Source organism: Diabrotica virgifera, chromosome 8 (assembly GCF_917563875.1).
Source record: "Diabrotica virgifera virgifera chromosome 8, PGI_DIABVI_V3a".
Classification (NCBI taxonomy): Eukaryota; Metazoa; Arthropoda; class Insecta; order Coleoptera; family Chrysomelidae; genus Diabrotica; species Diabrotica virgifera.
Genome location: NC_065450.1, coordinates 80,593,982 through 80,611,322, shown reverse-complemented (window position 1 = coordinate 80,611,322; position 17,341 = coordinate 80,593,982). Strand labels below are relative to the sequence as shown.

At 33.5% G+C, this 17,341-nt stretch overlaps 1 protein-coding gene across 3 annotated transcripts in view; it reads right to left on the bottom strand.

Annotated features, from left to right (window-relative positions):
- LOC126890433 (uncharacterized) overlaps positions 1 to 17,341 on the bottom strand; it is an 84,306-nt gene that overhangs the window by 51,551 nt on the left and 15,414 nt on the right. The window contains exon 4 of one of the 3 annotated variants that reach the window (XM_050659357.1): positions 1,477 to 4,513. The exons of 1 other annotated variant lie outside the window; for it this stretch is intronic. In XM_050659357.1, coding sequence (XP_050515314.1) covers positions 4,419 to 4,513 — 95 coding nt within the window. In that variant the 3' untranslated portion in view covers positions 1,477 to 4,418. Of the gene's footprint in view, positions 1 to 1,476; positions 4,514 to 11,171; positions 11,305 to 17,341 lie in introns of those variants that run through there. One more of the 3 variants, XM_050659359.1, reaches the window with a different exon arrangement.

Below are 17,341 nucleotides of genomic sequence, written 5' to 3'. Positions count from 1 at the left end.
CCTGTTGTCCGATTTGAGTGATTTTTTAATGTGTTATAGCCTTATTCTTTAACAATATCGCCATAATAATATTGTTGCTAGACAGGTAAATTGTCATTGTATACCGGGTGTAACAATCATACTGGTGTTTTATCCTCAAAGTTCGAAACACCCCGTGGAATATTTTAGCATAGATAAAATATTGAAATTCAAACTCGATTGTAGCCTTAGGCTTTCTTAACATTTTCTTTTTTGATTTGTGTTTATGTTGGATAATAAAAACGTTAGGCACCTTAACAACTAACCATGTTCTTCATCAATACAGGGTGTTTATTAATAAGTGCGACAAACTTTAAGTGGCAATTCTGCATGAAAAAATAATGACCGTTTGCTTTATAAACGTATGGCCGCAAATTCTTGGGTTTCGAGATACGGGATGTTGAATTTTTTCTTACAAACTGACGATTTATTTATTGCTCGAAAACCGGTTGAGATATGCAAATAAAATTTGGTAGATGTTAAGAAGTAGTTATGGCGCATTTCTGACATACAATTAAGAATTTTATATTCACCATTGGCGTGCATACGGGATGTATCTAAAATGTTTATACCCGTATGAACGCCAATGGTGAATATAGAATTATTAATTGTATGTCAATAAATCCACAATAACTGTATCTTCAAACCTACCAAATTTCATTTGCATATCTCTATTGGTTTTAGAACAATAAATAAATCGTCAGTTTGTAAGAAAAAATTCAACATCCCGTATCTCGAAACCCAAGAATTTGCGGTCATACGTTTATAAAGCAAACGGTCATTATTTTTTCATGCAGAATTGCCACTTAAAGTTTGTCGCACTTATTTATAAACACCCTGTATTGATGAAGAACATGGTTAGTTGTTAAGGTGTCTAACGTTTTTATTATCCAACATAAACACAAATCAAAAAAGAAAATGTTAAGAAAGCCTAAGGCTACAATCGAGTTTGAATTTCAATATTTTATCTATGCTAAAATATTCCACGGGGTGTTTCGAACTTTGAGGATAAAACACCAGTATGATTGTTACACCCGGTATACAATGACAATTTACCTGTCTAGCAACAATATTATTATGGCGATATTGTTAAAGAATAAGGCTATAACACATTAAAAAATCACTCAAATCGAACAACAGGTCTAGGAAATTCCAGAAATCTAACTTGAATAACTCATCGAGTGACCCGCTTTTTATGATCGCGAGTGTATGAAGACCTGTTCACACACTTTATTTATTACGATTTATATATATTTATTGTTATACACTGAGCAGCAAAATCAGTGCACCACCAATTTTACTTCTGACACCACTTGTTATGTTTTCACAATTACGCGAATCGGCTTTTTTGATTTAATTTATGTTGTTTTAGGCACTTATGTTTAATTTTATTTATTATTAATAACTTACATCTCAACAAATGAAAAACGCTGAATTTGTGATTAAATAAATAAAGACTTACTTAATAAACCCTTTATTTTACAACACCTTATATGTATTAAAACATTTACAATACTTATAAAATAAGTAACTAAGGACTCACATGTAGTTTATTTGTAACAATTTATGTGATAGCTTTCAAGAATCGTAAACACACTAAAAAAATCATTCACAATCGTTGCCTTAAATACCAAAATAAAATGTTTTTGATTATTCATGAAACAAACCGCTTTTTCTATGGGCTAAAAGTTATTTACATAATACAGGTAAATCGAATTATCCAGAATAAAAATATTTACATAATAACGTTAAAAGAACTTACTAGTACTTTCGACAAAATCCCATCAATTAAACAACATAGTTAAAATCCTTAGGTAAACAAAAAAAATATTCAACATTTAAAAAAAATATTATTGACATGGGATAAATGCCTTTGCGGCGACGTCTTAGAAGGTTTAACCGGTTCGCATAAAAATATTAGGTTGTTTGTCGAACTACGAAAAGCCTACGACAGTGTTCCACGGAAGAAGCTGTGGCAATCAATGGAAAGCACGAATATTAAAATAGAATTAATAAAAGCCGTCAAAGTACTATACAATCAACCAATAACAAAAATAAAAACAGGGACACAAATAACAACAAGATTTATAACATAAAAAGGATTATATAATTATATAACATAATATAGATTATATAACATCAAAAAGTACACTTCTCCCCCTTTTACCTGCCAAAAGGATTAAAGCAAGGGTGTTGTCTGTCCCCCACTTTATATAAAATATACGTGGAAAGTGCTTCAAAAATATGGAAACAAAAATGTAGAATGGAGGTACCACTCACCAACACTATGTTAAATACGCTCAACTTTGCAGACGATCAAGTCAGTGGCTCAAGACGATTTGAACTATATAGCACCAAAACTAATTGAAGAGTATGATATATGGGGTCTACAAGTAAATAAAAAGTAAATAAAAAATGAATAACCATTTTCAATTTCGTTGCAAAACGAAAATACAGCCGAACCATATTCCAGTCCAATCAGAGAGTGCTGCAAGCACCTCTACCGGTTTCGAAACTTATTAGTCTCTCATCAGGAGGCACATATGCTGCTCTCCCTGATCCAACCAAAACAAACCCCAGCGTGCAGTCCCGAATTGCAACGAACGAAATGGCATAGATGCCCTAGCGGCAACTGCTAGCAAAAGACTAAGTTTTCACTCTAATGGCATATAACATATCCCACCAGAATGAAAACAATGGGAACCTTCTCTGGTTACACCTCCGAGGCTTCTACAATTTGCAAGCCATACGGATGCTGAGACTAAGGAAGATGAGGGAATTCTACAATTTACAATTCACGTCACATCTGCTCAGCGCGGTAAAGTTCCAACGAGACTGGTTCCCTTCATACTCCACACAGAGTAAATGTAAATCAAAAATGAATAACCATTTTCAATTTCGTTGCAAAACGAAAATACAGCCGAACCATATTCCAGTCCAATCAGAGAGTGCTGCAAGCACCTCTACCGGTTTCGAAACTTATTAGTCTCTCATCAGGAGGCACATATGCTGCTCTCCCTGATCCAACCAAAACAAACCCCAGTGTGCAGTCCCGAATTGCAACGAACGAAATGGCATAGATGCCCTAGCGGCAACTGCTAGCAAAAGACTAAGTTTTCACTCTAATGGCATATAACATATCCCACCAGAATGAAAACAATTGGAACCTTCTCTGGTTACACCTCCGAGGCTTCTACAATTTGCAAGCCATACGGATGCTGAGACTAAGGAAGATGAGGGAATTCTACAATTTACAATTCACGTCACATCTGCTCAGCGCGGTAAAGTTCCAACGAGACTGGTTCCCTTCATACTCCACACAGAGTAAATGTAAATCAAAAATGAATAACCATTTTCAATTTCGTTGCAAAACGAAAATACAGCCGAACCATATTCCAGTCCAATCAGAGAGTGCTGCAAGCACCTCTACCGGTTTCGAAACTTATTAGTCTCTCATCAGGAGGCACATATGCTGCTCTCCCTGATCCAACCAAAACAAACCCCAGCGTGCAGTCCCGAATTGCAACGAACGAAATGGCATAGATGCCCTAGCGGCAACTGCTAGCAAAAGACTAAGTTTTCACTCTAATGGCATATAACATATCCCACCAGAATGAAAACAATGGGAACCTTCTCTGGTTACACCTCCGAGGCTTCTACAATTTGCAAGCCATACGGATGCTGAGACTAAGGAAGATGAGGGAATTCTACAATTTACAATTCACGTCACATCTGCTCAGCGCGGTAAAGTTCCAACGAGACTGGTTCCCTTCATACTCCACACAGAGTAAATGTAAATCAAAAATGAATAACCATTTTCAATTTCGTTGCAAAACGAAATAGTCTCAGCATCCGTATGGCTTGCAAATTGTAGAAGCCTCGGAGGTGTAACCAAAGAAGGTTCCCATTGTTTTCATTCTGGTGGGATATGTTATATGCCATTAGAGTGAAAACTTAGTCTTTTTTAAAAAGTAAATATTTTACCAAAAAAAAATTCTTAACAAAAATATAGCTTATAAAAAAGTGAAAAGAATGGTATATGAAGTCTGTAGACCCAGTAGAAGCAGAATTGCAGTTAATGAAAAGTAGGTTTCTATTCGTCAATTTCCAAATCAAATATTTCAACGTGAAATAACCAAAAAATTAAGCGCTTTTCGGGGACAGCTCATTACAACTTTTTTTAAAGTGTTTTATAAAGCTTTGCCACTAATGATTTTTGATATAACAAATCGTGAAAATCACCCCCTGATTAGCATACCAAATGAAATTAACCGTACCGCTTTACAAGTTATTGTTTATATGATCTGTAAGTTTCATCGATTCAAAGTGCTTAAAGAACCAAACTTCTTAATTTAACTATAAAATTTGTCTCACTGAATAGTGTTAAATGTTTCTAATAATTATAAAATTGCAATATCTGCGCACGATCTGAAATGTTCTTGAGGTCCACATCCTAATCTCCCCTTTCCATCCTCACATATCCCCCAGTTGTTTCCTAAAACCAAATTTTATTAACTAAACTATTTAAAAAAAACTTATTTAATCTTTTATATATTATATTAACCCTTAACTACTGACATGAATGTTTCAGGACGCAGGGCTGCTTTATCCATTAGGCAATATAGGCAGTGGCCTATATTGCCACTGTAAAATACTGTGCAAAAAATATTTGTATATAAAAATTAAAATCGAATAACAAGTATGTATGTTCATCCATGAATGAAATAGAAGTGTTAAAGCTAGAGTTGGGATTTTCAAACTGTATTATTACAAGAAGATAAGGTTCGTGTCGTCGCACAGATATACTCCAGGGAAATAAGCAAGAAATAGACCATGTTCGGGACACTGAAATATCGAGGTAGCTGACTACTTTTTTAGTTATTGTTGACTGTTGACCTATAGGATGAAATCCTACATGTTTCCTGCCTAGAGTTCCTGCAATCAACGCGATTTTTTTCCATTTTTTGCACTCAATTAAAAAGCTAAATAGTTGACATAAAATTACAAAATTTATTTTTTTAGAACATTGAAAAACCTTCAAAATGACGATTTTTGAAAGTCAAAAAGTTAATTTGTTGCTTCGTAAACTGAAAATAACTGAAAATCGTTATTTATTAATAACTTTTACTAAAGCTAACTTAGAACTGTAGTGTTTCACTCAAAGTTGAGTACATAAAAAGCCCTCAAAATTTGAGACCGATCCATTAATTAGTTTAAAAGTTATTATACATATTTTTTTATCCCAGAGACCTTTGTTTTGCAATAACAAACGACAAAAAATAATGAAGATAGGACAATTTTGCGTATGCCAAATGAAAGTAGAAAAGTGATACTATCAAAATGTATTAATAAAAGATAAAAAATTATCTAATATAGTAAAAATCCTAGTTTATAAACATTTAGAATAACTGTAAAAATATTGTCCGTATTATCATGTACAACGGCCTACTTTATTCAGATGTACTTACCAAGTTTCTTTATGTATTTTGTCCCGTAGAACACGAATTTTTTGGTTAACAGTGGATCCGGATGTCGATAAGATTGGTGTAAACAAAGAACTTGAGGAATTACATAACAGCGATTTTTAGCAAAACAAACCTTTTTTTCTATTTTTTTTTTTTGGTCATTTTAAGCAAAAAATGTTGTTACAAGTTTTTTCGTAGGATGCATAATTTTTGAGATAAACGCGGTTGAACTTTCAAAATATCGAAAAATTACAATTTTTGAACCCGAATAACTTTTGATTAAAAAATAAAATAGCAATTATATTTACCGCTTTTGAAAGTTCATGTCAAATTTTACCGGTTTTGATTATTTGCATTGCTAAAAATTAATTTTTTTATTGATAAACAAAGCTATAAACACATAGTGCTTGAGTACCTAATGTTTTCAATGCATCTCTCATTTAAAATCGAACGAGTAGGTGCGCCTACAAACAGGCAATTTCTACGTATCATGCCTTAAAACGCATGCATTGGGCACAGGTCAAAACGCTCAAACATACTTATAATAGTAATTTGTAACATTACGCCTGATGTAAAATAAAGAATATTTTTAACACATTTCCAAACATTATTTGAAGAACCTAACATTCTTATTTAAATAAAAAATTCTGCTTGCATTTTTTTTTTCGCAAAAATGGTACATGTTTGAAGGGCGGCTACTAGAGAATTGCCTAGGGCGTCATTTGACCTAAACGCGGCCCTGTCAGGACGTAGACTCTGACATGCGCTATGTCATACCTACTGTTGCCTATTTTCCATTTTTTTTTAATATGAATTTTTCTTATATCGCTGTACCTATTTGTTTTTACACATCAACTACGGAATTATACTTCACACCTGCTGTAGGATAAAATACTGCTCCAAATAAAATAATATTTTTCAAGAAAATTATGAACGCCCGCATTATATTAAAAAAATGATGGAGGTTCTTATAAAATCAGAACGGTGAGCGTTAAGGTATGTATAGGTATGCGCGCCGTGCACTTCGGGCCGTGTGTACACCATGCGTTCTTGGCGCCAACAGAAGTTGGATTGTGTGCGCACCGTTTGTGTGCCACTTAAAAACACGTACTAACTCTTACTAATCTATAGTACGTTCTTTAACGGTAAAATATTGCAAAACCTCTAAATTTTAAAGAACCGCTTGGATTGACTTGAAATTTGGCATACACATAGCTAACAAGTCAAAGAAAAAAAGTGATATTGTGCCGATATGTGCTTTTGCCCCGGGGGTGGTTTTCACCCCCTCTTGTGGGTGAAAAAGTATTCGTCAAAAGTAAGTCCGGAAATTGATAAACTGACTAATTTTAAGTAACTTTTGTTCTATAGAGTTTTTTCAAGAAGTCAATATTTTCGAGTTATTTGCCAGTGAATATGTTCATTTTTTTAACAAAATAACCACGCTTTTAGACGGTTTCTTGCAAATAACTCAAATAGTAAGTATTTTGTCGAAAAAACGTTTATAGTAAAATATAGCCTGTAAAAAATTTAAAAAATGGTGTACATATCACGTTTCTATGTATTCCTAGTTAGTCCAGAAAGCCACTGCGCATCCGCTAGGAAAAATATTCTAATTCGTATTTTTTGCACAATCTTACTCAAAAAGGACTCCTTTTAACAAATTTGCATGTTGCCAGGACCAAAAGGTGGTCAAAAATTTTTTAAACGTTTTTTTTTTGTTTTTTTCCTAAAATTATTTTTTTTGCATGGAAAAAAGTTTTTTTTGGTTTTATGGATCATTCCAAATAGAAAAGGTCTTTAGTGACTTTTCTCTAAAACTGATAGTTTTTGACATATAAGCGATTAAAAATTGAAAAATTGCGAAATCGGCCATTTTTAACCCTCAAAAACTATGTGAAAAACTGAAAATTTAAATGTTGCCAAAGTAGGTCGATACTCTTTAAACATAGATTGATGAAATGCCGAAAAGTTTTTTGCAATACAATATTCACAACTCCTTTCTTTTTTAATTGCTAATCAAGCGTGCGCGACACTATTTTCCATCGACAGTATGATGCAAATGAAAGGAATAAATTCGTTATTTCGTAAACCGGCGACTTTAAGGAAAAATCCCGAAACAGGTCGATTTTTATTTTTAAGTTATGATATTGTGGCATATATGGTAAACTAATGACGTCATCCATCTGGGCGTGATGACGTAATCGATGATTTTTTTAAATAAGAATAGGGGTCGTGTGCTAGCTCATTTGAAAGGGTCTCCAATTTTCTATTCAGTAATATAAACATTTATATAATTATTTATACAGGGTGTCCTTCTATTTCTTTTTCTGTCAAATAATTTAATTTAATAAAAATTTTTTGGATACCCTGTATAAATAATTATATAAATGTATACACTACTGAATAGAGAATTGAAGAACCTTTCAAATGAGCTACCACACGACCCCTATTCTCGTTTAAAAAAATCATCGATTACGTCATCACGCCCAGGCGGACGACGTCACTAGTATACCATATATGCCACAATATCATAACTTAAAAATAAAAATCGACCTGTTTCGGGTTTTTTCCTTAAAGTCGCCGGTTTACGAAATAACGAATTTATTCCTTTCATTTGCACCATACTGTACACACATGCAACGGTGTCGCGCACGCGTGATTAGAAATTAAAAAACAAGGAGTTTTGAATAGTGTATTGCAAAAAACTCTTCGGAATTTTATCAATCGATGTTTAAAGAGTATCTGCCCACTTTGGCAACTTTTAAATTTTCAGTTTTTCACATAGTTTTTGAGGGTTAAAAATGGCCGATTTCGAAATTTTTCAATTTTTAATCGCTTATATGTCAAAAACTATTATTTTTAGAGAAAAGTCACTAAAGACCTTTTCTGTTTGGAATGATCCAAAAAACCTAAAAAAACTTCCTTCCAAGCAAAAAAATAATTTTAGGAAAAAAACAAAAAAAAAACGTTTAAAAATTTTTTGACCACCTTCTGGTCCTGGCAACATGCAAATTTGTTAAAAGGAGTCCTTTTTGAGTAAGATTATGCAAAAAATCCGAATTAGAATATTTTTCCTAGCGGATGCGCAGTGGCTTTCTGGACTAAGTAGAAGCAGATTTATAGCTAATTAAAAATAAGTTCATATTCGTCAAATTCCAGATGGAATATTTTATCGTGAAATAACCAAAAATGAAGCACATTTCGAGGAAAACTCATTACAATTTATTTAAAGTGTTAAAAAAAAGCTTCACTTTTATTTTATAAAATAATTTCTAGCATCAAAAGTAAACAAGTTACGCTCAAAATAAAGTTAGTCCCTTTTTTTTGGTAAAAAAATCGGGAAAATCACCCCCTAATTAGTATCTCAAATGAACTTAATCGTTAGACTTCACAAGTTTCTTGACTCGTGTATGTATTGTTTATATGATCTATACGTTTCATCGGTTCAAAGTCCTTATTTTTGGAAGGGCTGAAGTTAAAATGGGTTGAACGTGTCACTGATCACGAATGTATGCAAATTTAGAAACACCAAATCTTAATCAATTTTTGTCTAACAGAAAAACAAAAAAATACATGATATTCAGAAAAGCAATGCTGACTTTTTTGTTTTTCGAGATTTTTGGTATCTCTAACATTTTTTAAGTTACTTTGAAAAAAAGCATATTTTTCAAAATTAAAATTTTTAAAAATTTTACATTAAAATAAAATTTTTTCAAAATAAGCACTTTGAATCGTTGAAACTTACAGATCATATAAACACAACATAAGTAAAATAATTTGTGGAGCGGTAACGATTCATTTCATTTAAGTTGCTAATTAGGGGGTGGCCTTCCCGATTTTTTTTGCCAAAACAAAAGGGACCAACTTTATTTTGAGCGTAACTTGCTTAAATGTAATGCTAGAAACTTGTTACTAAAACAGAAATAAAGCTTTTTTAAAAACTTTAAAAAAGTTATAATGGGTTTTCCCCAAAAAGTGCTTAATTTTTTGGATATTTTACTTCGAATTATTCTATTTGAAAATTGGTGAATATGAATCTATTTTTCATTGACTATAACTCTGGTTTTACGAGGTCCAGAGACCTAACGCGGCCACCATTTTTTTACTTTTTTACAGGCTATCAGCTTTTTTGACTCAATAAAGAGAAAGGAAATAATGAAAGCCTTAAAATATCAAGGAGTAAGTAAAAAACTAAGAAACCTAATAAAAATGTCTATGAATAAATCAAAAATAAGTATCCTAACACAAAAAGGGGAAACAGAAGAATTCGAAATAAATAAAGGAGTGAGACAAGGTGACTCACTGTCAGCAACACTATTTAACCTGAAAGTAGATTTTGTGTTAAGAAAGATCCACAAGGGAAACCTAAGAGCATCAGGTTACCAACTAATCGCGTATGCAGATGATATAGCGATAGTAACAAAAACACGAAAAATCATGAAAAAATTATTAATGGAGATAGAAGAAGAGGGAAAGAAGATGGGACTAAGAATTAATGAAAAGAAAACAAAATTAATGAGACTCGGAAAAGCAGAACAAAACAAAGAGATAAGGATAGGAAATAAAAAATTCGAGGAAGTACAGAAATTTAAATATCTGGGCGTTATGATAAATAACAAAGGGGAAAGAAAAACGGAGATCGAAGAAAGAATAACTGCGCAAATAGAAAACTACTAAAGAGTAACATATTGACCAAACAAACAAAAATGAATATATATATAAAACAATAATAAGACCAATAACGATGTATGCAGCAGAAACCATGACTATGACAAAAAAAGAAGAAGAGAAATTAAGGATAAATGAACGAAAGATAATAAGGACAATACTGGGTCCAGTGAGAATCGAAGAACAAGACTATAGAAGGAGAACGAATAAAGAAATTTTAGAAGAATTAAATGGTGAAGATATATGTAGTAAAGAAAATAAAAGTACAAAGAACCAAATGGCTAGGTCACATATGGAGGCAAGGACCAGAATCAGTATCAAAAGCTATGATATTGTGGCAACCAGGAGGAAAAAGGAGACGTGGTCGACCCAGATCGAAATGGTTAACTGAAGTAGAAGAGGACCTAAGAGGAGCAGGAATTACAAAATGGAAAGTGAGGGCAATAGACCGGAAGAAATGGAGACATATTAGTGAACAAATACAATGATCATGGGGACTGATCCACCCCGTAAAATGGATCTAGAAAACGAATGCGGCGAAACCCCACATGGGGTGTTAAGCCATACACTATACTATACAGGCTATATTTTTGCAAAAAACGTTTTTTTCTACAAAATACTTACTTTTTGAGTTATTTGCGAAAAACCGTCTAAAAATGTAGTTATTTTGTTGAAAAATGAACATATTCACTCGCAAATAACTCGAAAAGTGCTGACTTGGCGAAAAAGTTGTATAGAACAAAAATTACTTAAAATTGGTCAGTTTATTCATTTCCGGACTTATTTTGGACTTATATTTTTTCACCTCCAATAGGGTGTGAAAGTCACCCCCAGGACAAAAGCACACATCGGCACAATATCACTTTTTTTCTTTGACATGTAAGCTATACATATGCCAAATTTCATGTTAATCCAAGCGGTTCTTTAAAATTTAGAGCAAAAACCATGAAAGAATGGACTCCGCCACGAACGCGTAGTACACACACGGCGCGAAACGTTCGGCGCGCATATATATACGTACCTTTACATAGACGGTTTATCGTTGTTTTGGAACAAACCTATTAACGTAGCTTAAGGAATAAACATGGACGAAAATTGCAGGAGTTGGGAGCAGGTACAATTACACACCACTTGAAGTTACACAGATGCTGTCCTAGAAATAATATTGCATAAAACAAGTTTTACAACAAAATATATTTTCGGCAAGTTATGACATACCGCATGTGAATGGTTAAGGGTTAAAAGATGGAGTAAATACTTCAATGAAAATGAGATTTTTAGAGTTAGTAAAATAACGCCAAATGAGATGTCGAGGGAGACCTTATAACAAAAATATGGTACTATAATATATACAAGCTATACGCTCCCGAGGAAGCTGAAGATGCTTTCACTTGAAGATCCTTTTTGTGGGGATCATGCCATTCTGACTTAGGTTTTACAGTTGCTGGTGTGACTTCGCTGTTTCCACTAACTTTCTCCTTTCTTCTCTCTCTTTGATTTTCCTTACTATATTTCTAATTTCCATACTTCTTAAGTCTTCTTCCACTTGTCTCCATCTGAGTTTCGGTCTGCCTCTGGTTCTTGTACCTAGCGGTATCCATTCGGTTAAAACTCTTAACGGATTGTTCTTCTCTCTTCTCATTGTGTGTCCATACCATCTCATTATCTGTGCTTTTATTGCTCTATGTTCTCTTGACCCATCCATTCTTGTATTTCGTGGTTCATCAATTGTCTTGCATCCTCTCCGCTTTCCCTCTTTGGTCCCATAGTTTTTCTTGTAATTTTTCGCTCAAAAATTTTCAGCTGCTCTTCTTCTCTTAGAAAGCATATTATAGCACTATTGGTCTTATGGTCGTTTTGTAGATTTTCATTTTTGTGTTTCGGCTTATCTTCTTATCTCTGATTTTTTTTTATTTCTGTAGAATGCCTTGTTTCCCGCTTGAATTCTTCTTTTCATATCTACACTTTTACTTCTTCTGTTGACTAATACTCCCAAATATTTGAATGTTTCAACCTCTTCGAAGTTTTCTTTAATGCCCTTTTATCTGTGGCTACTATGGTTATTTCGTCTGCATATCCAATTATTTGTACTGTATTTTTATTTATAATTCCTGCGTTTGACAACTTTTTTATTATCTTGTCTAATGATAGAATAAATAGTACCGTTGAGAGCGCATCTCCTTGTCTTACTGCATTTTTTATTTTTATTATTTCTGTTCTCCCTCTTCCGGTGTCTATTGTTGCTTGGGAATCTCGCATCGTCATTTCTATCATTCTTATAATTTTATTCGGTATTTTTCTCTCTTGTACACACATATACTTTTTGTCGACCTAACGAAAGCATATGACACAGTGCCCGTGAAAAAACTGTGGGAGGTTTTGGACAATACACACATATCTGCAACTGTCATCAAAGCCATACAATGCCTCTATAAAGATTCTATGTCAAGAGTAAAGAGAGGTAACCATCTGTCATCTAGCTTCCAAGTAACAAAAGGCCTTAAACAAGGGTGCTGCTTATCTCCCATTCTTTTCAATATATATACCGACGGTGCTCTCAGACTTTGGAAACAGAAATGCAGTGGTATGGGTATACCAATCGGAGACATAACATTATACACTTTGAACTACGCAGACGACCAGGTGGTAGTTGCCCAAGATAAGGAAGACTTAGAATATATGACTAGAAAATTGATGGAAGAATACAGGAAATGGGGTTTAGAGGTAAACATAAGGAAAACACAATATCTACACATCGGTAACCAAATACAACAGGAGGACCTAGATCTTGACGGAAGTGACTACATCAGGGGTTGTACAGAGTATATATATCTAGGGATTAAATTAACAAATAGTGGAAGAACGGAACCCAGTATAGATGATAGAGTGACGATTGCTAGAAAGGTTACTAGAGCCCTAAACCCTGTCTTATGGCAACATAACATAAATTTAAATACAAAAATGAGGATGTACGACGCTATTCTGAAACCAATTTTAACGTATGGCTCCGAAGTGTGGCAAATGACAAAAAAAATCCGAAAATAAGCTGCTTACCACTGAAATGGATTTTTTTAGAGGATCTGCCAGAATATCGAGATGGGACCATGTTCGAAATGAACAGATCAGAGAAAAAGTAGGTAAGCAGAAAACAATAGTGGACGAGGTACAACGAAACCAACTTACCTGGTATGGACACGTCCAACGAATGGGAGATGAAAGATTACCAAAAATTACAATGAGATGGATACCGCCAGAAAAACGGAAAAGAGGAAGGCCACCGACCTCCTGGAAACAAGGAATTACAAAAGCCATGTCAGAAAGAAATCTTCAAGAAAATGACTGGCTAGATCGACAGGCTTGGCGATTGGGTACCGGAAGGCGTAGAACGCTATAGAACCGGTTATATATATATATATATATATATATATATATATATATATATATATATATATATATATATATATATATATATATATATATATATATATTTCTCTCTTGTACGTCTTGGATCATTCTTCTTCTACTTAGTTTGTCAAAGGCCTGTTTAAAGTCTAGGAAAAGCATATGTGCTTCTCCGTTGTACTCATATGTTTTCTCTATCGCTTGTTTTAGTGTATGGATAGCATCTATCGTAGATTTTCCTTTTCTGAAACCGTACTGGTAGTCTCCTATGGTTTGTTCTGTGTATATTGTTAGTCTGTCTCTAATTACACCAGTCATTACTTTATATGTTACATTAAGTAAATTAATTGCTCGGTAGTTTTTACATATCCTGTGGTCTCCTTGTTTGGGGATTGTCACAGTAATTCCTTTCGTGCATTCTTCGGGCATTGTTTCCTTACTCCATATATTCTGTATTAGTTCATCAATGTTCCTGTATAGTGCCTCACCTCCGTATTTTATAAGTTATGCACATATTCTATTGTCTCCCGCTGTTTTACCGTTTTTAAATTTGCATATTTTATCTTTTACTTCTGTATAGGTCAAATTTTCTTCTTTACCTTGTTCCGGGTGTTAGTAGAGGTGAGAAATTTGACCTCGAGCTTCCGGTTTTAGAGTTGCAACCGGCATTACTGTGTAAGTAGTCGCAGTAGGACATGCGATATATCACTCGAAGCGTTTAAGAAGATGAAAACAAATATATACTTCCGGTTTCATGCCTGTCTGTCCGAGAATATAACTCCTACGTTATTAGAATTGATAGAATGACAAAAGAGGTGTCAAGTGAACGCTTATAACTCAAGGAAGGTATTAAAGGTAAGAAATTTAACCTGGCTACATAATTGCAACTGAAAGTACTGTTTTAGAATCTCCGAAATAGTACTAGTGATATATTACTCGACGCACCTTAGCAATATGAGAATAAATATACACATCCGTTTTTTGATATAACCTTCCGGTTAAAAAGGTGTAATCGTAAGTGCCACAATATAGTCGCTGAAATAGTATAATGCATATCGTTATATAGGGTGTCCCAAAAGTAGTGGAACGGTCAAATATTTCGCGAACTAAACATCGGATCAAAAAACTGAAAAATACGTGTTCAATCATTTTCAAAAATCTATCCAATGACACCAAAAGCCAACCTCCACTACACCCCCTGGAGGTGGGGTGGGGGGTAACTTTAAAATCTCAAATGGAAACTCCTAGTTTTTCTTGCAGATTTGGATTCGTTACGTAAAAGTAAGCAACTTCTGTTCAAGACATTTTTTCGAACTGTGGATAGATGGCGCTATAATTGGGAAAAACGATTTATCCTGATACCATAGGTAAATTATAGAAACGGTCTAATATCTCGTGGAATACACTTCCTAATGAGAAACCAAAAAACAGGTTTTTAATACTTGTCGAAAACCTATCGATAAACACCAAAAATGACCCTCCAACCCACCCTCTGTAGACGGGGTGGCGGGTAAATTTAAAATCTTAAATAGCAACCCCCACTTTTTATTGCAGATTCGAATTCGTCATGAAAAATTAAGTAACATTTAATCGAAATATTTTTTTAAATTGCTGATAGATGGCGCTAATAAATCGTATTTTTCCAATTAAAGCGCCATCTATCAACAATTCTAAAAAATGTTTCGAATAAATGTTGCTTAGTTTTTCATGATGAATCCGAATCTGTAATAAAAAGTGGGGGTTGCTATTTAAGATTTTAAAGTTACCCCCCACCCCACCTCCAGGGGATGGGTTGGAGGGTCATGTTTAGTGTTATTCGATAGGTTTTCGAAAAGTATTAAAAACCTTTTTTTTGGTTACTCATTTGGAAGTGTATTTCTCGAGATATTAGACCGTTTCTATAATTTACCTATGGTATCAGGATAAATCGTTTTTCTCAATTATAGCGCCATCTATCCACAGTTCGAAAAAATGTCTTAAATAAAAGTTGCTTACTTTTACGTAACGAATCCAAATCTGCAAGAAAAACTAAGGGTTTCTATTTGAGATTTTAAAGTTACCCTCCACCCCACCTCCAGGGGGTGTAATGGGGGTTGGTGTTTGGTGTCATTGGATAGATTTTTGAAAATGATTGAAAACGTATTTTTCAGTTTTTCGATCCGATGTTTAGTTCGCGAAATATTCGACCGTTCCACTACTTTTGGGACACCCTGTATATCAATCATAACGTATAGAAAATATTTAGTTTCAATTTGAATGTCATTTCCGGTTAAAAAGTTATCACCGGGGATTTGGCAAAAATGACACAAAATTAGTGAAATCGTATATCAATCGACGCAAAGTTACACGAAGATTTCAAATATCGAATTCCAGTTCTATTGCCAAGTTCTAACTCCAATTGCTTGTTTTTCAACATAAATCACAAAAAAAAACTTGGTAATGGATTAACTGCTTAAAAATCAACTCTCGTGAGCCTCTCTAGTTAGAGCTACAGCAAACTTGTATATTTTTATAGTCTACGGCAGCGGTTCTCAATCTTTTTGAGTCAAGTACCACCAAATACTTTTTATTATTTTTGGTACCACCTAACTAAAATACCTATCTAGCTAGATGATCTAATTAACTATAATTGTGCCAATAGTGGTGCTGATTTTGGCTGTTTTGAGTTTTGTGTACCACCTCAATATACACCAGTTAATAGGTAAAAAAATCATCGATTTCATGTAAAAATGTTAAGCAGGGTTTTGAAGGTTTTAAACGATAGATGAGGGATAAATGATGATAATTCCGTGAAGACGTACAGCTAATTGTTCTTCTTCTTTTTTTTTTTAAACAGTTACAAAGAATGAAAAACTCAGTTTTTTGACTATAAACCGTTTCTTGTGCATTTTAGAGAAAAATGTTTCAAATAAATATTGTAGACCTTAAAAAGTTCTTTAATTTGGTGGGACAAATATTGAAATATATAAACAATTGATCGAGATAATTGTAAAAAACTCACATTTTTGCACTAATTTATAAATGTTAATAACTGTATTTTTTGCACAACGATATTTAATTCAACTACTTTATATTATGCCAATTAAAGGGTTATTTCAGTGTGCTAAATTTCAACCAGATTGACCAAATAGTTTTTTGAGTTATTCAATTTGTTTATCCCAGAGAGCAATTGTTTAAACAACAACTGTTCTTGCCCTAACAGTGACTCTAGAGATATTTTACAAATCCCAATCGATTATTTGAGACTTTAGTTTTAAGGTGTATTGAAAATCTTTTAAGATTTTATCAAAATTGTTATTAAAAAAACCGTCTGAAAAAGACCCTACATTTTAGGTTATAAACAATTGGAATAACTTTGACAGTTTTTAAGATACACGCTTGTATGTAGGCTCACTGAAAAGCTGGTGAAAAAATACACATTAAAATTGTAAAAAGAATTTTATATGACCAACAGAAATCAAATTAGAATTTTTTTTTTCAATAAATCATATTTCCATTGTTTATAAACATTAAGAGCTGAAAATTGAATGAGTTGTTTAAGAAAATCTATATTTTATGACCCACTTCATATACTGCATATTATGCAGTGAAAAAATAAAAAGTCTTGACCCGTTAAACTGATGGTACTCGGGAAACATCGCCAACGAATGTGAAGGTAAGAATAGCTTAGTTTTATTTTTTAGAATGGAATCCCAATTTAAAAAAAATTACAATTAATTCAACTTTTATGTGCAGAGCTCAACAAATCTAGGTACGTATCTAAAGTAGCAGATGAAGATGCAGACGTA